This window comes from Vidua macroura, chromosome 14 (assembly GCF_024509145.1).
Source record: "Vidua macroura isolate BioBank_ID:100142 chromosome 14, ASM2450914v1, whole genome shotgun sequence".
Lineage (NCBI taxonomy): Eukaryota > Metazoa > Chordata > Aves > Passeriformes > Viduidae > Vidua > Vidua macroura.
Window position 1 is genome coordinate 12,868,483 of NC_071584.1, and position 25,099 is coordinate 12,893,581.

General features: G+C 40.1%; 1 protein-coding gene across 16 annotated transcripts in view; it reads left to right on the forward strand.

Moving 5' to 3' along the window:
* Positions 1-25,099, forward strand: part of IL1RAPL2 (interleukin 1 receptor accessory protein like 2) — a 348,789-nt gene that overhangs the window by 227,692 nt on the left and 95,998 nt on the right. For all 16 annotated transcript variants that reach the window (XM_053990432.1, XM_053990441.1, XM_053990434.1 and 13 more), the window contains one exon: positions 23,366-23,440. In XM_053990432.1, the coding sequence (XP_053846407.1) occupies positions 23,366-23,440 (75 nt within the window). The remainder of the gene's footprint in view (positions 1-23,365; positions 23,441-25,099) is intronic.

Consider the following 25,099-nt stretch of genomic DNA (forward strand, 5'->3'; position numbering starts at 1 on the left):
ACAGCTCTGATGCACTGACCTGGGTAGTGCTCCTTTCTCCTCTGTAAAATGAAATACAGACATCCCTGGGAGCACAGTGATGAACTGGAGAGAAGCTGAGTTTGTTTCTTGGGTGGTGCTAGTGAAGGATTCTCTGAGGCCAGAGTGGGCACCTCTGCAACAGAGCATCACTGGCCTGGTATGTTCATACAGAGAAAGGCAACTATCAGTGTGTGCTGATTCAGCCAAGCAACAGAGTGGGAGAATGTAGGTGTAACCTCTAACTTAGTCTTCAGTCTATTTGTAGCCTTTATACTTCTGTTTATTTGTTCTGTTAACATGCAGGGCTCAATGAGATGCCAAATGTCCCTGCTGCTGTGTCAGTCAGCAGGGTTGTGTGGAAGAGTGGGATTTCCCTGCATGCATGTCCCTGATGGACAGGGGCAGTCTCCCTGCAGTGCTCTACTGCATTCCTTTCAGTAGGGATCCTCGTGGTTACGTAGGTTATTGCTTTGCAGAAGGGTTGGGGATATTCCTGGTGTGGATCTGAGAGATAACTGGTGAGAGCTTTGATCTAACAGGTTGCTTCTCCCAAGAAGCAGCAGGGACAGCAGTGTGTGCTGAAGCACTGAATAAAAAAAATAAAAAAAAATAACCTGGTTCTTTCTGCATGAGTGGAACACAAAATGTCACCAAAAGATCCCAGGAATGACTGCTAATGACCCACAGAACCCAGGAATGACTGCTAATTTGTAGGTGAACAAGCAAAGTGGGCATACAGCTGGCCCACAGTATCCCTTCTGAGTCTCTTTTCTGTTCTGGATGTGGAAATATGTGCCTAAAATGTACATTTTAAGATAAAGTTGGGAGCAAAAGCATCATTGTGGGATGAATCCTGTCAAAGGAAGATGCCTCATTTTAATGATTGCCTATCTAATGAGTTAAGAATGTTTTTACAGCAAAACTAAGAAAGCACAATGCAGGGCAAAGTCGCAGTCTTGTAAAATACTAATAAAAGGAAGATTATAAAAGAATCCAGTAGCACCTGTTGTTTAAAAAGTGATGGATCCTGAACTGAAGACTGTCATGAATAAGATAAGGATGAAGCTCTCAGAGAAATACTTCAGGGAATTTCTTTTAATAAGACCTGAAAAGTATGCCTTGGGCATAATATCACAGGACAGAGATTTCAAAGCCTCCAGCCAACTTTCTCTTTTGTCATTGTAATTTGACCCAGCTATTGTAGTTAATCACTGAATATAAGGTAGCTACAAGTTCCATCCTTTAGGTAACCCATTAGAAGTTCAATAATTAGAAAAGTTTCAGCTATTTCCCGTTATTGCTAAAGAAGAATAGCGTTAAAATCCTTTCTCGAGAATTTTAAAGAAGCAAGGTACTTAATTGAGAAGCTCTCATTCTCAGTTGTTCTTTGGTGGCAGGTGAAGAAGAGAACAAATTTCAAAGTGTGGAGATGCTTTAGTGAGGTGCCTGAGGGAAACTTGACACGCAGTGAACCCAAACTTACAGGAATCCGATACCCTCATCTCACTACAAACGTAGGTAGTTTTGTGCCAGTGGGAGCTGAAAGTGCTTAGCCTTGTGTGAACAATCTCTGAGATTGCAATTTACTCCTGCACTCAGGGCTGCTGGAAAGGGCCTGTGGGTTACAGTGGATGCCAAGTTGAAAATGAGACAAGAGCGTGTTTGATTGTAAATAAGGCGAAACACACTGAGATGTGTTGTGAGGGGTAAAGTCAGAAGATAAGGGAAGAAGGCAATGCATGCCCATTCTGACTTGTTCTTGGTATGGGAAAATTGGTGCTGACCTACTGAGCTCTTGGTTTTGATTAAGAGCATGTGCACTATCTGATTCTGAGTGTGTTTACTTGCATCAGTTTACTTGCAGTACTTTAGTTTGGGCTAAAATCCTGAGCTCAGTCTGAGAATAGCTGAGCTTTGTACAAAACATATGATGTATCAAGGAGCCTGCTTCAGACAGTGACTCCATGTCACCTTGGATATCTTACTGTAACACTGAAGAACAGGTTTGATCAACACTTGTCAGGAAAGCAGTGGTTGTAGAGGATTGTTGAAAGAGGAGCTGATCCTCCCTTGGGGTGAGCGAATGGTAGAAATGGTCTCTATAGGTACCTTGCCATTTTTGGTCAGGCCTCAGTAAAATATAGCAATGATAATCTGTCTAGTTGCTTTTATTTTTCTGTCTGTCATTAGTTCTCCTCCTGAGACACTTTCAAGCACTACAGGTCTCTGAAGCAGGAGAGCTCCATGGTATATATAAGTATATATAAGGTTTGGCAGTGTGTCAGTGCATGTGAGTGTGCAATCTGTGATCACATCAGTCTCACTTAATCCTTCCTAATACTTGGTGTACTGAGTTCTCTGGTTATCTGGCTTTTTTAGTGTGATCAACAGCTGCACTATTGATTTTAATGTACCTTGTTCTCAGAAATGTGAACAACCTGTTCATTGTTTACAGTGGGTTCCTTTGAGAAAGTTGCAGATTAATGTACTTTCTTATTGTAAGAATCTTACTAACAGGAATAACATCCAAAAGCAGAGTTTGTTTGAGAATCAATAATGTCATTCTCCATGGTGTCCTCAGGCAAGGAAATGACATTTTGAAAGATTGGACTTTAAAATGTATGAAAGACCCGGCACCCAAAATATTGCAGGAAATCAAAAGCATTGTCTGTTACATTAATGCCTTGATTCCAGACTCTGTGAAACTATTTTATGAAATTTACAGCTGCAGTTCTCTTGCAGAAAATCATGATATATTAAAAAGTCTATGGAAATAGACAGGCTCTGTGTGAACCTTCAAAACAAAACCAAACAGATTGTGAGTCCAAGTTTGGCTGGATAGCACATCAATCATCTTCTGGAAATCATTGTTTAACAGTAAATGTGGGATAGTCTCTTAGAATTTGAGTCAAACGTATTTTAAATGGGATTTATTTATTTGTTTGCAGTTTCACTAGGAAAGGCAGCATTTACAGAGGGCACCTCTGAAACTGTGGTTTGCATTCTAAGTTTTGTGCTGTGTCTGTGAGAGTTGGTTGGAGCGGGGAAAATGATGCCTTCTGAATATTTTTAGTCTTATGCTGTTTAACAGTATGGTATTCACACAAACCATTGGAGAAGACACTTTATAAATTGGCATAAAGTTTCACATTCTCACAGCTAATAGGAAAGCTGTATTGTTATTACATTTTTCCAGTCTTCCCTATTCCATCATTCTAAAACAAAGCCGATGAGGGAATTCACTTTTGTCTTATACTTTGAGTTAAATAAAATACATACATTTGAACAACATGAGTTTCCTCAGTTCAGCAAGGTGAGCTCTACTTCTCAAAATCTGTTTTCAGGGGTATCTTTACTCTTCCTTTTGCAGCTGCATTCCCCATTGTTCTGCAGGGCCATGAGCCCCTGTGCTGCAATGTGCACTGAACTTTGTCATTTTAAGTGGCTTCAGAGAATGCCTCCCTCCTTCAGGATGGCAGGGAGGAACTGTGAGGAGCCAAGATAAACAGACAGCCTTTCACTTACCAGTTGAACAGAAATGAGAAGAAACAGGATATGCACTTTGGTTTTTCAGTTTTTTTCAGTAGCCTTCATATGAACAATGCTGATTTTCCTTTCTACTGCATGTGCACTACTTTGAACTCAAGGAGATGTGTTCATATTTACAAGGACACTCCTTGTGCTATAGAAAACATTTACACAGAGCTGGTGCAGTTGTTTTCTCTGATTTGGATGTGTCGTGATTATCTCACTCACTTTTGTGATAGATCCTTGACACAAAAACTTGGTTTAGGCTTATACAGCTCCACTGAAGATCACTGCATCTTGTCCTCCAGTTTGAGGAAACTTTTACCATTTGTATTTCTCAGACTAGGATTAACATCAGTGAATGCAGATACCTCCATTCCTGGAAAACAGTGAAAATACTGAGTACAGTCCTCAGAAGAAATCCTTTCTCCTCTCATTTTGCTAGTCTCAGAATAAAAGTTAGCTTCTAAAGCAGGCCTCAGCGCAAATGAACTTAGGCTGTATTAGAAGCAGGTTTTAGATTTTGTGTAAATCTAAGGATGTTGGAGGTTGCTGGCTGGACTGCTTAACAAACAAGTTTTCCCATGGCTTTGAAGCAATTGCTCCTGAATTGAATTGGAGCCCACTGTCTGCTGACCAGTGTGGATGCACAATCCAGGGCTGCACAGTGGGAATTTGTAGGGGCTGTGATATTCCCTCCTTTCACTTTTACCTTCTCGTATCCCTTGATGGTATTCAATTCTGAAACTCCCATTAAGTTTGGAATATTGCTTGTGTGCACTGTGTAATTATGAATTTCATACTCCATGACTCCTGACAGTCATTATTCTGCATACACTGTCCTTTGTCAAAAGGGCAAGAAGGGACACGTGCTCACTGTAGATGAAGCTTTCTGTATGAAAGGATCTTCCAAGCCTGTCTCTGCACCAGGGAAGGCCATTTGAGAGTCACAACTGAGTTCTGGCTAAGTCGAAATGTTCACTTGCTGCATGCTCCTCATATGCCAGTGAACAAAATTCAGCATAATCAAGCACGAAAGAAAAGCCCCAATTCTCAGATGAAAGAGTGAAGGCAGATGTGCATGTATCACCCACATAAGTATGTAATTACAGAGTTTGATCATTATCCCTGAGATACTTCTGGATGTGCACAAAAGCTTCCTCAAACCATTGTGCTGTGAGTCCTGTTTGGATGTTAAGGATTCTTCTGCAGGGACTGTGTAAATCAGCACAGGGACTGTGCAGTGCTCAGTTTACAGCATGGGGAGAGGGAAGTGACAAATTTTATTTAGTTTTACAATAAATAGGCAAGGCTCCCATGTGATGCACTTCCACTCAAGAGACATTCGTTTTTGCCACAGAATTTGTTTTTCTTAAAGCAAAACATTAGTCCGTGACTGTCTCACATAAACAAATACAGGTGTTAGAATTGTTCCCCACTTTGCTGTGGGAGTTTTTTTTTCCCCTGCTGTTTGCGTGAATTTTCTTTCTCAGTGGAAATCCTATTTAGCTTAAACTTGTGGGGTTTTTTTCTCCAAGTATTACCTCAAGCTAAACTCTTTTGCTTATGTTGCTATTTTTTACAATGGTTTAAGCTGAAGTTAACCTTCCTATTAGCATTTTAATGGAAAAGGAGATTCTAGCACTTAGCAAGACATTTTGTCTGCTTTCAAATGGCAACGTAGTCAAGGTATGAAATGCTGTTTTCCATTGTTTGCAAATTCTTTCTTTTCCTGCTGCAAGGCTCTTTTTCCTTTATTGATATAAATAAGAACAGCATTTGGCAGGGACCCAGGTCCTCTGTTGCAGTCATTATCTTTATAACAACACCAAATACTTGACTTTATAAGCTAGTCAGTCCTGTTTTAAATGAAATTGAGGGGTTTTGCTCACACTTTCTAAGGCTATTCTGAAGTTCTCTTTACTGGTCTTTAAAATACTTCTTCATAGCTTAAATAAATTTGTGGTCAATTATAACCATTTGTTTCAATGTCATGTAATGTCCTTTAGCTGAAATATTGTTCTTTTAAGTGAAGATGACTTTCCAAATATGGTTCTGTTGCCACAGTCCTTCCTTACATATGTCCCCATTGTGTGACACTGTATGGGGAGCCCTTTCCTTAATGGGAATCTGAAAGTGGATCAGGACACTGTGTGCCTAAGTAAATAATATTGAAAGTACTGTCAGCTTTCCAGAGGTACTGCAGGGTCTTTCTAACACCCTCTCCCAAAATAGTGGAGGTTAAGCGATGCGAAAATCAAAGGGCAAGCAACAGATTTGTTGCACAGGCAAGAATTACTTATTTAAAGTTCCCAAGACAATAAAGATTATAAAGTAATAGTTAAAATAATAGCTTAGTTCCTGCCTTGCTAGGATTTCCATTACATGTTAATTCTATTATTAAAAATTAAAATTGTTTTATTTATGATCCTGTTTTCTAAGGAAACACCTATTGATCAAAGCAGGCCTTGCTTTATCAAAAATTCAGAGCATTATCCAGATCAGTTGCCAAGCTGGATATATTAAACCAGAAGGTGTTTTAACAGTAGCAGACACAAAGTGATGTGTCCAGCAAGAGGGCGAGCCAGGCACAGCTACAAAGTGTACCCCAAAAACCTGGAGCACCTTCAGGGCTGCAGGGGTGAGAGCACATGTGATGCTCTGCCACTGGAGCTACAGTAGTTCCTTGGAGCATGGCCAGGGCAGTCTTTGACAGGATGAGGCTGTTGATAACAGCCTTTTGAAAGGGCTTAATATTGAAAAAAATTAATGTCTGTGCTGGTAGAGGTGTTGGGAAGGTGCTTTTCTGGCAGTGTGTGTGTGCTCTCACATTGAAGGGCTCGCTGACTGTCACTCAAAAAGAGACAACAGAAGCAACAAGGTACCACGTGAAGCCAGACAGGTGCACACAGAGCACAGAGCCCATGTGGTGGGGATGGTGCTGTCTCTGTCCCCTGGCCTCTCCTGGCTGGACAGGGAGGACAAACATCAGCACGTGCCAGCCCTGAGCTCTGGCAAGGAGTGGCACCTGCAATGTGCAACATGGGGACAGCAGGAGGAGGGTTGGCTTTTTCCTGTGCTGGCTGGAAGACCAGTTGATAGAAAGCTACATTTTTCTTGTAAATTGGTGGAATAATGGTGTGTTTGGGGAGAATGTTGGATCTAGCACACAAGTATCTGATGAGGCTGTGTTAGAAACCTCCATCTGCTGTACAAGAGCACTTCAGTGTAAGTGTCAGAGCAGCAGGTCGTCAGGGCTTGACTTAGCTGTGCCAAGAGTTATTTATATTCTTTCATTGAGAGCAAGGTCTACAAAGCTGCTGTCCTGCAGAATCAGAAATTCGAATACAGGAGGATTTCCAACCAAAAGATGAACATTGGATCAGTAAATTAAATTTGGTTATAAGAGGATAAACATACTTTGTCAGGCACTCCACCCTTCCTTTTCCAGCTGGTTCGGGGTTGTGTGGGTTGGTGATGTTGCATTACATTAATATAAAAGATTTCTGTTGAGGCTGGGTGACTGTACCTGAGATTATCCACTCTGCCAGAGGAGAAAGTAGCTGTTAATTTAATGTATTTTTTGGTTTGGATAAACTATTTTGTTAGGACAGAGAGAGTGTAGATTTTCCAAATTGATTTTCCATCCTTTTAAGCAAAGAACTGTGAGGAAAATAAAGCCACAAAGACCATGCATTAAGTCTTGAGATTGTTCTTGCTGCAGAGTTAAATGGTTTGGGTTTAAGAATAATAATTATTATTATGACAATAATCACTATTATTATAATTTTATTTTATATTAAATATTAATGAAAATAATTTCAAAAATGGTGCTATCTTTTCCTAATTTATGTGCATTTTGTCCAGTTTTCAAAATTACTCATTTTAAGAAGCAGAGTTTAAATATGTTCTGTTCAAGGACAGTAATCACAGGCAGGTACCCCAAATTCCCACATATAAAAGTGTCATTTTAATTTAAAATAGCTCAAAAGCGCCATTTAAACCACTCAGTTCCGCCCAAGTTCATCATACTTGGGGTCAAAATTTTGACAGCAAAGCTGTCGATTGTCTCTTAAATTATACTTGTTAGATTTGTCTGCATTCAGGAAGCAAAATTAGAGGCCTGTAGCACAATTTAATTGTGGATCATGTATGCAAGAGGAATGTTGTGAGCATGCAAGTGCAAAGTAACTGGTGTTTGCCAGCTGCTGCTGTGACTCTGCTCTGCTTGCAGACTGTTGACTTTGTGGATATGTAATGATTTTTTCAAAGAATCTGTGATCATTGAGGCAGCAATAATTGGCACTGGGGAAACCTTTTAGCAAGTCTTCCCTAGCAGTTAGTGATGTGTTGATTTCACTGGCTTTTGAATAGCTAGAAAGTGTGCTAATTTTCAGTTGTGTAGTAGCACTTAATTAAAAATGCTACAGAGACTTGGAGGGGTGGGCTCAGCCTCGGGCTAAGTGAGCAGTGTGTACTGACGGGTCTGAGGATGAAGTGCAGTCTCAGACTAACAGAGCACGGGATTAATAGAAGGGCATGTCCAGCCCAGCAAGGTCTTTTCAGAACAGAGAACTGATTTATGCTCCTGCTAAACATCAAACATATGCAATGGCTGCAGGTCTTAGAGCTAAGGCTCAACCAAAGAATAAGCTTAGGGTTTGGATAAGATTAGAACAGAGAGAAAAGCTGATTTGTAGCTGTAATTTCATTTGACCAGGTACCAGTGTGGAGCAACCTTGTGCATGGTGCTCAGGAGCAGAACTAAGCAGAAACAGGAAGTGCTTCTCTTCATTTTATTTTCAAAACACTGCTGTAGTTGTCCTTACTCCTGCTTTTCTGGCCATAGATTTAACACAGAGTAGAGCAGATGACCCCTTTACCTTAAATATTGGTATAAAGCAGGTTGTACATGTGGGTGACTGAACAGGTTCATTGAAAAAGAAAAAGGTAATAGTTAAGTCTTTAGCTGATGCAGCTGTGAAAGAAGCTTTCAGAACTTTAAATGTGTTTAAATTAGGAAGTGTTATGTGCCTGAATCTGAAACTTGAAAATGTAAGAATCATTGCAGTCAATTTAGTTGCTTAATGAAATAACGAGAGCATCATATGAAATTATGCAAAACCAGGGGAAATTCAATATCCTGAAATCCTACAGATTAATCAAATTAATGGCAAGGTATAAAAGGCCACATTTGGGAGATTATGAAGAAAGTCAGCTGTACAGAGTTTAAAGCCTTGGAAAGGGAAGACAAGCCATTGCTCAATGCTGTATGGCAATTTTCTCAGTATAGTAGTTAAAGATAATATTTTGGAGGAAAAAAAAATATTTTGGTTTTTGCTTTTTTTAATAAAACCTCCACAGCACATTTGTTTTAGCTTGGAGGAAGTTAAATAACCTTCAAAGTCATTGTCTTAATTTTCTGAAGAAAACTACATAAGTATGTTTTATATAGCAAAAATGTCAGACCAAGGGGTTTCTATTTGTGGAGATATTTCTCTTCCTTTTTGTTGGGTTTTATATTTTTGTTTGTTTGTTTGTTCTTTTGTTTTTGTCTTATTTTGTTACCTAAAACTGAATTTGATATTAATGTACAAACAGTTTCAGGCAACCAATAACACATTTATTTTCCTTCATAAACTATTTGTCTGAAAAAATTAATGGGGCTCCTATCTAGAATATTTGAGTATTTCTCAGTGTTCAAACTGTGTGAAAATATAATTGGAGTCTCCTAGTTTCTGCTTCTTCTCACTGTCATATTTTAAAAAGAATAAACAATATGTAGAAGTGAAAACGAATGAATTATTACCTGAGATGTGTGACATTTGGGAAAAGATGTAATATACCCACAACTTATAAAAAAAGTTATGAATTAAAAATTGTGCTTAGCAAGAGTACCAGCAAAAAAGAACACGAAGAATCAGATACCTTACTGCCAAACTATGGCCCCCAAAATTTAGGAACTTGGAACTCAGGTGCCAAATTTACTCTCCTCAGTGACAGGCTGCTGTGCCAGCACTTACACCACAGAAAGTCAGGAGACAAAACCCATAAAGGATCAAGATAAATAGCAGCATGACAATAATCAGCCCAAATCTGCTTGCCCTGAGTTCTGTGCTCACATGAGACTGCAGCGTCATCTCTCAAAGGAAATATCTCCAGAGAAAATTTACTTCACTAGAGGGACTCAGATTGGAAAGTTCCCCAGCCTGAGGGATTTTGCCTGCTTTTAAAGACCATTTTTCCCCTTCAGCAGTCCAAAACACATCAGTTGAGATGAGGCCTTTATGTGGGGTCTGAGTAAAACACTGCTTCACCTGGGGTAGAGAGCTTGTTCCCATCAGGGCACCTTGTCACAGCCCACATCTCATGGCTCTGTTCCCTGTGCAAAGTCTCTCAAGGAAGGGCTCCATCCCCACATCCATATACCTGTGGCTTGTACTGGTACTGTAGGTGCCTCTCCTCTTCCCAGCTAGGATCCCTCGTGTTTGTTTCCCAAAGCAGACATTTCAGTCTGTGATATTGGTAAATCATTGTCCTGAGAGACACAGGGAAATGGAAGGGAGGAGGAACAGGGCTTTAGAGGGATGGAAGGAGCACACTCTGTGGTGCTGTTTCCTCTCACCATAGTGCAAATCTGCAGATTTTGAGCATTCCCTGGTGGATGCCGCTCGTTCTGATCCAGATATTTCAAATGTGATGCAAGAGCAGAGGTGAGCACCAGGGAGAAACCTGTGCTTCTCTGAAAACACTTCATCAAAGCCTGTTCATTATGACTTTGAACAGATCACAAATGTTTCATGGCATCAGTGTACAAAAGAGGCATCTCTTGAGTTAAGATTAGAATGAAAGAAAAGAGAATAAAAAAGTTTCCTTGGACGCAGCCAAAGCCCTTCCAAGCCAGTTTGCCCAACCTGGCCAGCTCAGCTCAGTCACAGAGAAAAGCATCTGCCTCAGCCACAGTGTCAAGGTGAGCACAGAGACTCCTGACCCTGCTGAGCTGCTGCTTCTCTCATGGCACACATCAGACTAGGTTAAGTCAGGTTCTTTACCCTAAAAGATATGGCTGAAGAATAATCCTTGTTGTTAATTTCCTTTCCAAGTAAGCATAAATATTCCTGCTAAGTCCTCACAGAGCTGTGGGTGTTGTGTTGCTGGGAACTGGGCTCTCAGGTAGAGCTCCCATTGCCTCAGAGGAGTTCACTTATTATTAAATGAAATATCAGTCTGCCAAAGGTGGAGAGATGGTGTTTCAGGATAGGCATGTTTGTAAAATTTGGGAGGAAAATATTGGGGAGAAAGAATGGGGGAAGGAAATACTCTGTTAGATATCTGTGTATTGAATGTGACAACTCCTAATGCTACTAGCAGGAAAATTTATCATGTGTTAAATTAATGTACTGTATTGTGGGATGCTTTTATATAGCAATTTAGTTTTCTTGGTGAAGTTTTGTATTGAGAAGTAATAAAGAAAATTCTAGTGTAAAATATGCTACCTTCAACAGTCATAAAACACGCTGTACTTTAAAGGACCCAATCCTGTTCATATCCACAGAAATGGAAGCTTTGCCGTTGACTTCTATGGGAGCAAGGTCAGCTACAAAATGATCAATTAAATAGGATTCTAAGTATGATTTATTGTCCTCATGATACTCATTTTCACCCCATTAGCGTTCCTTTTCCTTACTGTGACCTTCAGTCTTGCATAGTGAAATGCTTATTGCTCCAAACCATGACCTAACAGCTTGAGAATACAACTGATAAGGCAGTGATCTGAGTCAAACAAGATAGTGCCCATGGGCAGGAGCTTCTTGTACAGTGCACTGGACTCCTGGCCTCCACCTTGTAATGATTTTGGACATCCTGCCAGTGTAAAAATCTGTGTAATTCTAATAAATCAGGGAATGTATAGGTTTGAACACCTGCCTGCCCATGGAATGAATTCCTTGTTTTGATTTTCTTGTGAGCACAGCTTTTGCTTAATGTATGAAATTGTCTTTATTTCAACCTTGAGTTTTCTTACTTTTACTCTTCTGATCCTCTTCCCAGTGCCAGCATGGGAGGAGTAAGCAAGTGGCTGTGTGGGTGTGAGTTGCCAGCTGGGGTTAAACTATGACACTAAAGGATAGAATCCAGACAAATATTTTTTTGAGGTGTGAAATTAATGTTAGTTTTCTTTTTCGAAGAAAAATATCAGTTTTGGATCTGTCAAATGGAAAACAAGCAAAGGACTAATCCAAGTGGAACAGGAATTCAGTTACAAATCACCTGTATCACAGACCTGGGAAATCCTGACTTGCACTTTCCATTGAAAGACAGAGGTGTTTGATGTTGATATAGTGACAGATGACCCTGTACTGTATGTTCTTCTTCTGTTGCTGTTGGAATTGTGTATTTAGTGAATTAGTCATGATTGATGAGAGTGTTTTAAAGACTTACTAGTTCTTCCTGGGAAAAGATGGCATATTTTAGCAATATTAATGGTTTGAGACTTAAGGATAGCAAATATATTTTTGTAATCTTTCAGCAGCAAAGCCACAATTTATATAAATGGATTCACTCTGTCTTTAGCTCAAGCAATTCTGACAAAAGATGTCATTTGAAGTAATGTTGCTCATCATTCATAGATGCAAAAGCTTATGGGTCCATTGCTTTGATATGAAAGTGTGCTGCAGTTTTCTGCTTCTTTTAATATCAGTATATGGTCTTAATGATACTTCAACTATTTTAAGCAGCTCCAGTTGAGACTAAGAGAACAGAAAGGTGCTTATTTGCCAGTAGAAAGAGATATACTAACTCGGGAGTATGTAGAAGGAGAAAAGCAGCATTCCAGCAACAACTCATAATTCCCTAAATGTCAGCTCTGCAGCAGTTAAAAAATAGTTCTACAATGTCTTCAGCCAAAACTGCCAATTTACAGCACAGTACAGTATATTAGATCCCTTTAGAGAACCTTGGTAAGGAAGCACATCATTGCAGAATAATACCAAGGGCAGGGAGAGGTCTCTGGCTTGCTCTGGTGTATTTGCTGAAGTGCAATCCTGCAGTTGCCTTTCAATGCTCCCTGTGGTTGTGATATCAGTAATGCATGCATGGGGACTCATCACAGGATGGGCAACAGACAACAAAAGCATGGTACAAAAGGTGGTCTTTAGACACAATCTGAGAGCAATAACAGATTAGGACAGACATTCTGCCCTAAAAGAATGTCTTACAGTGCTGTTGCACTGTGCTTCTGCTTTTGTGATCCAGCCCTTTTACGATGCCACAATGCTTTTACTGATTAAAAAAACCCCAACGCAACAACTAACAAATAACCACCAGCTCTTCCTTTCTGTATTTAAACCACTGGTTCTCTAAAAAGCATGGATATAATGTAGTTTGTAGATAAGTCATAGATCCTTATACAGTGCTGTATTAAAAGTGTGCTGACACACAAAGATTTTCTTTATTTACTAATTGAAATCCGTGAGACAAAGTGCTAATATTTCCCATCTCTAATCCTGTATTTAGATTATCTCCATAATGCCCTGTTAAAATACTTTGTGCTGTAATTATTAATCCAGATATTGTTCACCTCCTGAAAAACTGTCATCCTCTTTAGCTATGCATCTCACATCTTTCAATTTAAGCCCTTGCCTTACATCACTAGAAAGCAGACCTTAGAATTGAAGTAAAACACTTGCCGAACAAGACAATCTTTTTACCTGTAATAAGTAAAAAGGTGTTTGATAGCTGTTGTGCATCAGAAGGAGCTGGTGGACAAGTATGTGTTGATTAGAGAGAACTGAATATGGTGGATAATGCATCTTAAAGCAGACAACAAAATGGGAAAAAAAATTCAAATGGGGGTAGGTGGTAGGTAAAGCAATCACATGTGCCTGGGCAGGTTATGACACTCACTGTATGAAGAACATGAGAAGTAATGCAGCCTTTACTGTTTCCTGCCCTGACACTGCTGAATTTCTGCTCACCCAGAGTCTCCATCCACCAGCCTTCCCATCCTTAGGGACTGAAGTATGGTAAGAAATTTATAGTTTTTATTTGGAAGGAATTTTTTGTTGTTTTTTTTTTTTTTAAGTCCTCAGATTTTTATTTTATTTTACATTGGAACAAAATCCAAAATTCACAAAACTCCAGTCATAAAGGCATGTCTGACAAATGCTGTGTGAGAATGCTGTTTCAGAAAGAAATAGAAGTTTCAGAGTGGCATGAATGGAAAATTGGAGTGGGTCTTCTTTAAATGTCTTTATTGCTTTAAAATTGTTCCATGAGCTGGGGCAGTAACACTACATAATCACACAGAAGATATAAAATGACAGTCAAAATAGTATGTTGAGTTTCAATTGAATATTGTATTTTAAATGTAATAGCAGTTACTACCCAGAGCAGATTGAATCGTCTTGTTCTCTTGTTGAAAATGTCAAAGCAAAATCTGAAATTGCTTCAACACCTGACAAACAGAAGACACTTTGAACAGGAAAATGAAGAGTCCAGCAGGTTCCTTACAAGAAGCTGACACAATTTCATGAGAAATTTCTCAGAAATTACATTCCTGGTGCAAAACTCTAATCTGTCTGCTGGGAAAAAAAGCAGCAGAAAACCTACAAGATGGGCAAGAAATGTTTCTCCAAGAGCAGCAGAGCAATGTAGAAGCTGAGGAAACTGGTCTCTGCTTTGAGCTGCTTCACCAACACTATCCAGGTGGCTGAGGGACAGGAGCAGTGCTGATGTCTGTCCTGGCACTTGGTGGCCATGACAGGAGGATAGAAAACCCCTCTCAGGAACGTGTTTGTGTTCAGTAGTTCAGGCACAGGCAGGTGGAATATCTGGGTATTGGGGCAGCCCTTCAGTGTTGTGCCCATGCCCCGCTCACAGGGAGCTTGTACTGCCTTTTCCACTGAGGCTGGGGGAGCAGCTTCCCCTTCCTGCAACTTTGGGTGTATAAGCCTTGACTGAGAGGATTTGTTAATAAAAATAGAATTTGTTGCTCTCCTCTTTTTCCACTTGATGATTTTTGACTCAATTTTTTTTTTCTATTTTTCTCTTGATTTAAAGATTATCCTCATCTTTTAATAAAGGATGGAGGAAATATACTGAAGGATTAAATCCTTATCTGCAGCCATTTGAAGTGCCTGTGGGACTGTTTAATCTCACATTTCAGAGGATTTGGAAGCTAGGCCTCTCTGCAGTTTCTGCTGCATACAGTATATATGTGCTCAAATTGACCTGTGGGACAGGTGCTCACTCACTGACAAGTTTATTTTATTCTCCTCTGATAAAAATGTCTGCTGTGTTGACAACCTGCTTCACAATGGTCACATAGATTCAAAACAAGTAAAGTCCCAAACCCCTTTTTTTTGACCATGTCTTCGCTGTTTTCCATTGCTTTTAGCATTGCCTTGAGGTCTTTGAACAGTTTCACTGGGAAGTTCATTTGCTCCTCTCAGCTGTGCTGGGAGTCACTCACTGGGCTGGTTAATGGGGCTGTCCAGAGATGCTCCAGTGGGCACTGGAATGCAAATCCTCGGACTTTTTCATGAATGGATCCCTGTGCAGCCTTTAGTCACCTTCCTTTTGGAGGTTTGCCTGCAATTCTTTGCATCCCTACTGACCAGTAAACATTTTCCAGTAATATGGTAGTCTTAAAATATCACATTTACTGTTGAATACTTGCCCTCTGCAAACCTGATGCAGTGCTTTGCACATGTTTGGTGTAATTTTGTGAAAAAGAAATTGCATTCTTGGATCAGAGACACTTCCCTTTCTTTGATAGTAGGTGATACTGAAAGGTTCAGGTCCCAGGCTGATCACCAGGGGTTATTCTGCTTCCCATCACCTGCTAGAAATTCTGATGTAAGTGGTAAAAGGCAGCAGAGCCGACTCTGAAAATGGGTCGTCCCGCCAGAGATTTCTATGGATGCTACTTTTTTTGTTAATTCTTTTACATCCTTTGCCTCAAATAAGAAGACAAATTTCCTGGGATAACTATCTCCTTCATTTCTTAAAACATTGTCTTTCATCAGAAGATTTACATTTTCTTGATCTTTGGTCATGAGGCAGGATAAACAATAGCAAGTGTATCTATGAGTTCCTTATTGCCTATATTATGCCTGCTTTTATTCATTTTCCTGCTCATCCAACCAATAATGACATGATTCGCCCCAGTTTTTTTCTTAATGATGCTCCATGTGCTTAATGAGCATAAAACTCAAAACTTCTTCAGTGGAAAAACCAAAAATATAACAGACAAACCTGGTAGAATATATTTTGCAGCTTTTGAAGGCAAATTAGAGACAAAGAACCTACATAAATATTGCATAAACATTTTTTGAAAAGGTTTTCCTTGTCAAGTAAAGTAACATTTTTCATCGTTGTAACAAGCTTAGGAAGCCAGGGTGCTAATCCAAAGAATGCATCAGAATTAATAGACTGGATAGGGCAGGTGAAACCTTCTCATTAGCTCCCAACAGAGCAAAATCATTTGGCAAGAGATGACTTAACTGAAGTTTCATGTTTCTTACTTGTGAATATAATTAGTCTAAAAGACTTATAGTTGAAATCCCATCTAAAAATTGTTTGTGGTATGGCAGCTTTGCAATCATAATGACCCTGCTGAACATCAAAGCAGTTTGAGTTGTCACACTGTGCAACATCTAAAATTGTCCAAAATACAACTTCTAAATGGCTGCTACTGCCTTTGAGACTTAAGTGAAATGCATTTTTAATGTCATTCTTTAGTAGTTCTGTCCTTTTCTTTGAAAAGCTGCCCAGGGATGTTTGGTCTGCAGTGAGGGTTTGATCTGGGTTGTCTCAGGGCACAGGTGAGCCATGAGGTTGACTGAAACATCAAAGTAAGAGGTGGCAAAATGGCACTGGCTCTTTCTTCAGCAGTTTGTGGTAAGCACTGGCTGGAAGCTGCTGTTGAGCTTGGAAATGGCTTTTCCTCAAAAAGAGCACCCATTGTTTTGCCTACATATGGTACCATAGGTGCTTAAAACTTAGCTCATTTGATATTCATCGTCCACAATAATTCTCTACTGATACGCTATCTGTACCTAATACACGTTTTTTAGTTCTGGAGAATAATGGATTGCTTTGAGTTTTGTTAAAACAGTGCATAAAATCCACTCTGTGATAATTCAAGTGTCTGGGGTTGTGCTGCGGTGCAGTACCTCGCTGTGCACAAGTGGTCAAATTGATCATGGAATATTAATGGATTGTGGACTGCAGGCTTTTGGTAGCCTGGCTTCAGGTTGACAAGAATGATAGCTTTCATTTGCATGTAGAGTCCAGCTGTTCCTTTAAGATGGATGAAGGGATCTGGCTTCATCCGTCACCACTTCTTTACTTTTTTATAAGACAGAAAGAAAAAAGAATTTAAAAAGCCAAACCATAAAATGTTCTTTGCAGATCTCCTTGAAATAGAGGGTAATTTCAAGCATCTTATTTCTGCCCAGAGTCCAAGAAACATTTTGAGTGCAGATGAAATTATGTGTCCTTTGTGCTAAATACACTCTGTTCATTAAATAAAGCACACTTCATTTGAGATTTTCACAAATTGCATTGAAGGAAAATGTAATTTGCATTTGGTAAAAATTTATTACACTTTTTCTCTACTTCAGAGGAAACTCATGCTTAATGCTTAAAAGCAAGCTGCATAATCCACATTTAGGAAAGGAATAAAATGATCACAGGAATCATTTTGGTTGGGAAAGAACTTTGCATAATCTAATACAATCTGTAAAATTTAGAAATGCAGTGAAAGGAAAGGTGTGTTGGTAACTGTAGGAGTAAGGAAGCTTGATAACATGATACAGTGAAAGCCCTGCTAACACAGAATTCTTCTACTTTGCAGCACCCACCTTGCAATGACTCTAGTGACAGCACCAATGGTAACCCCTGCCATCAGTGCCACTGAATGTTTCACATCAGGAGATGCATAACAGTCAATGCCATGGGCATTTAACACGTATATTGCAGTCGTGTTAAGTGTTCAGCCCTGTTGTAATTACTTTGTGATAGGCACCTTGTGGGATTTTGCCATCTGTGTTTCAGTAATGTGCAATCTGTGCTATTGTTTCTACTCCACTTCACCAGAGTCCTGAGCCGTACTCTATTGCATAAGTTCCACCAATCTCACCAGTTTCTTTTCTACAACCCTATGTTACTTAATTGACTTGTGAGAAGGTGGTAGAAGGTCCAGCACAAACCTGAAAAATAGAAGATCTCAAACCAAAAATCTAGTTAATCTCTACTTCTCTTAACGTGTTCATGAATGCAACAGAGTTCATCTAGCACCTCCTCTCCAAAGCCATTTGGCTCTCTCTGTGCACTCTGATAACATCCCAAGTGCAATAGATGGAGACCGGTTAGGAGACTGGCAGCAAGACTCTTTATTCGGAAGTTCCATCTTGCCCATGGAATGATTAGCTGCTCTTAGTGGTTCTAAATAACCACCATGTGTTACAAAGTCATGCCTGCAGCAGAAGCTGTTGGAGCAGCTGGTGAGAACAGGACAGGCACAGCCAGTAGTTCAGGATTTTCACTGCTCTCAAAGTCAGGGGAGCTGCAGTCACGGCCAGTTTTTTCTTGGTGCCAGTGGTGTGACCTGTCAAACACGGGGTTGCTCCGAGTCATTGAGGACTTAATGGGTTAAAATCAGAACTACCAATAATGAACCAAGATCATCTGAGTGCCTCAAAATTCATTTCCCTTGTGAGCTGCATTTCAGCATGGACACAACATCTTGCTTAAAGCTGTAATTGTGTTGTCCTTCTTTCTATGTCATAAAAAGAATTCATGTGATGAAATCCAATTATTTACTGCTAATATAAAAATGCTAAACTTCTTTGTGCAGAAAATGTCCCACAAAGGCAGTCCTGACAGTGCATTAAGGCTCTCTTGATTATAGGTAGGGTTTTCAAAAAGTGGTGTTCATGGTGGTAGTGGCCAAGGGGGGAGGCATCCAGCTGCTAAATCATTCCACAGTATTTTCCCAAAAGAAGCATTTCCTGCTTGAATGGTAATAAACAGAGAAAAACTCTTTGTCATTGGCTAATGACTCCACACAAGTTCTGAGTTTACTAAGTTGGAGTTTTTTGAGAATAAGTGTTCAGTGTTTATTTTCAAAGATGGAGATATTTATCCATGGCTTTATTTCTGTTAGAGCAAACAACAAATGGAGGTGCAATCATTTTGTCAGCTTAAACTGAGAGGAAGGAAATAACACAATAGGCAACTGATGGAGAAGTGTGTTTTGACTGACTGGTGGAGCACACTACAATAGAGCTAATCAGGAAACAGGGTCCCTGTATAAACACAGCCTCACAAAATTGCATTTTTATGAATGAGTTGCTTCATGTGATTTCCTACTACTTTTCACCTTGTGTGGTAATTTTCTGCTGTGCCAAGAAGATGAAAGCAATGATTCTTATCTGGTAGCAGGAATTGCTGGTGATAGTGTGTTAGAGGTTCGGTCCACAAAGTCCAAGTGAGAACCCTTGGCTTTTTAAACAAGCTTTTAACTCTTCAAGTGAAGAGTTCATTCCCTGTCAGCCAAACTACAGCTGTCACATTTCTATTTACATCTGCACAATTGGCTCTCACATTTGCTTCGTTGTAAGCAGCGACATGAAAGATAAAGCAGTAGCACGTCAGACCTGAAGCATTTTACTGCCAGCCTCTGAGAAACCTCTTGGCACAAGCTGGGATTTCAGATGAGACAAAGGGAGTCAGGTACATATCTTTTTAAAAGGTAAAATGCTGAGCTTCTCGTAGCAACATATGCCCTCTGGTTAATATATTGATTGAGAGTTTTGTATGCAGTTAGCTCCAGTGTCGTCGGTGGTGTGCAAGCAGCAGTATCACTGCCAAGGTTTGTCTTTGCCAAAGTAGATCTAAGCCATGTCTGGAAGCATATGTGTTTGAACTGGGAGTGAACAAAAGCTTAACTTTGGGTGTGAGCTTGTTTCAGATTAAGGATTTGGCATGCAGTTATTTGCCCCAGAGCATGCTATTCAAACAGATCTGTTCTGCTGTCAAAAGGTTAGCCAGATTCTTGATTGAATGATACTAGAGGCTCTGTGTTAATTAATGGTGGGAAAATGCCAGATCTTTTGATTGAAGGAAGTAGGTTGGCATGCAATTGTCTCATAGAAGCTTTGAAACAATTTTGTTAGATTCCCTGCATTCTGTTTCATATTTACATAATTTTTCATTTCATCATTGTAAATTAGATGAGCAAATGTCCAGGAGGTACATCAGTAGCAAAATTACAGAACAGCAAATGTACTTTGGGTGCTTATCTCAAGAAGAGGGAAGTCATTATCCACCACAAGGAAGGTGAAAGCTGTTCCCCAGCATTTGACAGTTCCTAGCCACATGGGAGTTAACATTTTAGCTCCCTTCTAAGAGTTATGTGGTCTGGAAAACAGTCCAGCTGTGCTGAGTGGCCCACGCACAAATCATAAGCAGCTGGATCTCAGTGCATGACTCTGGTGCTGACTGGCTTCACACTGGAGCAGTTCAGGGCCTGGAGCACAGGTGATGCCTGTTGGCTTGGGGCCTGCCCTTTTGCATGGAACAGGGGAGTGGGATCTGCATTCAGCTCAGAAGCTGTGTTTAGCTGAGCCACTCAAAATATGCAGTAAGAGACTTGAGTTCATTGTAGCAACAGTTTGGGCTCCCTGTCTGTCACTGTGGCTGCTGTAAAAGTCTGACTGGTGTGGGGTGGGTACTGTGAAGCTGCTGCAGAGGGAAGGTAGGAAATAGTGTGGGGAAATAGAGCTGTGTCAAATAACAAACTGTGAAGGAACTGGGGCTTACTGAGAAGCCTGATAGTTTTTCTAGCTGGTTATCACTGCTTTTCCCTATGTAAAGATATCCTAAGGCTGTTTGTTTTCAACTGCTTTTTAGTTTTTCAGGAGAACTCATTAGTGTGTCTGAATATGGAATGACATATTTTTGAAACAGTAGGGCTGTGGTGGGAGAAAAAAATAAGCCTCCAGGCTCTGAGGCTTCACTGGCACTTCAAAACAGGAGCCACTTCTTTAAGGCAGTTTTCTTCTTCAGTTGGTCCTGTGAGTAGCTAAATGTTGACCTGTGCAGCACATCATGCTCTGCTTTATCTGACAAAGATCACTGTGTAACTAACTGGAGAGACCAAATCTTTAACAGATCTCTTTGCTTTTCTGCAGCATTTCTGGTGTGACAGCATACTCCTTGTGACTATGATAAAGAGAATAAAAGCATCATGTATGCTGGGAAGGGAAATGCACCTGTATGAACAGCTGCAGAGGATCACATCAGAGTATTGATCTGTACAACACTGTCTCTTTAAAACTCTTATAGACAAAGGGAGTGACAAACGTTGTTGAAATCACAGCAACATGATTATTGTCCTAAAGTTTGTGTTACTTTTGAATGGGGTTAATATAAGCATGGGAGGAAACAGCACTTTAGACAGTTCCTGAGCAGTCTGGCTGCTAAACAGCCTCTGGCCATGTTCACCAGTCTCTTTTGGGAGGCACATGCATTGCCAGGTGCCTCTGAATAAAGAAATGTCTTTCCAGCTTGTCATCCAACACCTGTGACTTCCTGCCATGCCCCAGGTAGTGACTGTGTTCTCCTGGGACAAAGTACAGAAGCCTTCCCTCAGTCTCAGTTCTGTATCTGTCTGTATCTTCCATAAACAAATCCAGCCAAGGCAGTCCCAGCCTAGATGATGAAATCCTAGAATGATGAGGAAACCCCTTAGGCTGCTGCATTGTCAGACCCAGGACCTTCCAAAGGTGGGTCTGTCCAGGTGGCCGCAGGAATTGCTGCCTTGGGAAGCTGATGTCATCCTTGCTCTAGTGGCTTCACCATGTAAGTGTTGCTGCTCAGAGCAGCACAGGGACGTGCCACATTCCACGTCATTTGGAAGGGGAAAAAATGTGTAGACAGCTGAATCCCAGCTCTTCCCTTGATGGGGTAGATTCAGTTTCATAGCAGAATTACTGTCCCTTTGATAATAGGAAGAACATTTACAGTACATTTAATTGTTTTAATTTCATGTAGCTTTGTGGGAGGTCAAGTGAGAGTTTTTACTCTTAGCTTTGTTAAATACATGTTGATACAGTAACAGCACTAACTTTTTGTTCTTTCCCTTGAGCAAAGCTGGAAATCGGTGCCACATGTCTATAAACTGTTCCTAGAATTAAAGAAACTTCTTGTAGAGGAACGGGAATTTGAATAAATGTTGGTTTTGGACTTCTGTCAAGTACAGAGATCATATAAGTCTAGAGCCCCTTGTAGTTGAAAATATCTTGTATTGCCTTTCTGTTTAAGAAGGATCAAAAGTGAATTTCATAAGGTGAATAAGTGATCTGATGCCTGACCTCTAAAATAAGAATAGCCTTTGTTTTTAGTAAACACATCTGACATTGAAGAGCCAGCTGTTTGTTGCCTTCTCATCTCAAAATCCCTTTGAGCCATCTCAGTTCCTATGGAAAGAGCTCTGACAGGCTGCCAGTTCATTACGGTGATTATTCTCCAGGAAGAACATGGCAGACTATAACCATTTAAAATGTGACATGTAGGAGCACATTTAGAACACTTCCAAATGTTGCAAGTAAAGCTGAGGGAAACAAGCCCTGGTCAGATTGTGTTACAAAGGGTGTAGGTGGGAATGGGATAGGAAGAGAATATTAGGTAAGGAAAGCCTGGGCACACTGGCATAGAATGGATGAAGCTGCTCCAGCAACTTTTCTGCATATTCTGCAATGAACAGAATACAACTTACTACCAAAAAATAAAAATAATGCTATAAGGAAAGCATAAAGGTAGCAAGAAAAGCCTGAAAAATTGAAGAAAAGACTAAGGAAAAAAACCTGTTGTAACTATACCAGAAACGGAAACTCTGATGCCATTGTGGATGTAAAATTGTTTTGTAGGTTGACAATTGTTTATTTTACAAACTCTGGTCAAATAATTTCAGGTGATGAGGTTTTACAGGAAAAGTTTGAAGGTAATTTTTAAATGTTTAATTTCATGTGGTGCAAAATGCTGTACTTTATTAAAAATACTTCTCCCCATTTTCAGGAATACACAGTAATTTATTTCAAGCTAAGTCAAATTCACAAAACCTATTTGTACAGTCTGGCTCTAAGTTTTCAAAAGGGGCATGAAGCCTGTGCCTGTAACTATACTTTTTAATAGTTGTGCTATCTGCTTGCTGGAGCAGTCCTTTGGCAGGACTAGGCTGGGGTATTGTTTCCTGCTCTCAGATGGAGATATTTCTGCACAGCAGGAGGCAGGGTCCCAGTAAGGCTTTGAGGAGCGGGTCTGGGCACCCCCACCTGCTGGGGTGGGAGTCTAAGCTACTGTGGAGCTGCTGGGGTCCTTCAAGCACAATTATGTGCAAGTTTTCTATGTATTGTTTTGGACAGGCATAAATGGGACATGTGGGACAGCAGTCCTACATGTTGGGACTGGTCACGCTGAGATAGATTTATCTGGCACTTCAAATTCATTGTGTTAACTTTGCAATGTGAGGGTCTAAACTGCTTGTTCTACTTATTGCATGTAAGTTAAAAGTGAGAAATTGAGTTTGTTTTACTGCTTTGTGCTAAAAATGTAATTCTTGAAACTGGTCATTTCTGTTGAATCAGGGGATCCCCATGGCCACAAGGTAAGTGGTAACACATTGGCTGTGTAACAGCTGTAGTAGGTAATAAATGTTTACATGCCATCAAGTATACAAGCATTTGATTGCTTTTCTTTCGCAGTCATTGGTCTCAATTTTTCCATTACATTTTCTCATTTTCTTTTCTAGCTTTACTCACAGACAAACCTCCAAAGCCATTGTTCCCCATGGAGAACCAGCCAACTGTTATAGATGTCCAGCTGGGTAAGTCCCCTTGTGGGAATAATAGATCCTAAACTTCCACTCTGGTAGCAGATGGGATAAATTGAAAGTGGTAAGAAAGGTTTAGTGGTAGTTATTACATGCAAATCAATTTGCAGCTTCTCATTTATAACTGTAGAATTTACTGCCACGGCAATTTAAGGGAGTGAACATCAGGGGATGGCAGTACTAATTGGTTACAATGGGTATTAAATCTAAAGCACTGATGCTCTTCTTAATATATGATTGTTAGAGTAAAATATGTCTACATTGGTGCTGTATTGGTCAGTTGATGTTCACCCTAAGACAAATGTTCTCATAAAAGAAGTGCTGATTCCCTTAAAAGTTAGTGTAAAGCGTTGCATTTTCAGGTTGTTCTGAATGTGTACCGGAAAGGGCTTTTGACTAAAATGCTTGTATGCTTTTCTCACTCCTGTTATATATTCTTCTGTGAATGCACATCTCTGAATCTCAGCTAGCAGCCTCTATTTTCTGTCATGTTAGAAAAAAATGTTAGAGAGTTCTGCTAACTTGGGAGAGATGTAGGGCATTGTGATACTGAAAGAACTGCTCAGCATTGAGGTTCCAGAGGTTTTTTTCGGTGACTTGAAAATAGATTTCTAATTTTAAGAGGCAGAATTGGAGTTGCTGTTAAGGACTGTGGTGCCATGAGCTTAAATTACAAGAGATGTATTGCATATGGGTATTATTCACTCAGTGCTGAAACTGTGGCGCTTTCCTTCTTGAGCTTGACTCTCTTCCTCCTTTATACCAAAGCTGTCTAGAATTCAGAGGTGCAATGGTGTTTATGGCAAGCAGGGTCAGTGTGAAACATCTAAAGAGGGCTGGTGACACTGTGGTAAAGCTGTTTTGTATTTGTGAAATTCTACAGGGCTCTACTTGAGATGAGTACAAAGACATGTCCTTGTTCTTAAACCAGGTGCCAAACAATGTCAGAGAAGCACTGTGGATGCTGTGAAGTATTTAAAAATGGGGCTTGAATTCTTGAATGTGAGAATATAAATTATTTGTGACCTTAGTGAATGTTAAAGATTAGCTTTCTTTCATACACCTCAATTGACTCAGGAATCTGTAAGGGTTTGCACAGGGAAGACAGCAGTGGATCTGGGCAGCAGCCAGTGCCAGATGAATTCTGCAGACACATGCATATCTGCATATTTAGATTCCCCTCCACAGGCCTCGAATATCTGTAACTGAACAGAAATTGCCCCTAAAAGAGGATATGAAATGGATCTGGAGTCATAGTTAAAACTCTACCTGAGTTAACAGCAAAACACAGTCACTGAAGTCTGGATCAGTCCAAAAGGCTGAATTCAGTCTCCTGGTCTAACTTCTTAAAAGTCAACTTCCTAATGATTTCCTTTGGGAGCACGCTGTGCCTGTATACATCTGTGTAATAAATGCACTCAGAGTACATATTTTTGTTTCCTGCATTTTCATTTCATCTTCATTTTCTCTTCCATGTTCCCCCGTTCCAGCAGAACTCTGTTGGTTTTGCACTGTTGTTGTTTGCGTGAAAACATTTTGTTCTGGTTGATTAAAAGGAGGTTTGATTAAAAAAATTAAAACAAACGCCCTCCTCTCCATGGAGATGTGGCTCAGTAATAGGATTTTGGAATATCTCTAGAGGGAAATACAGAT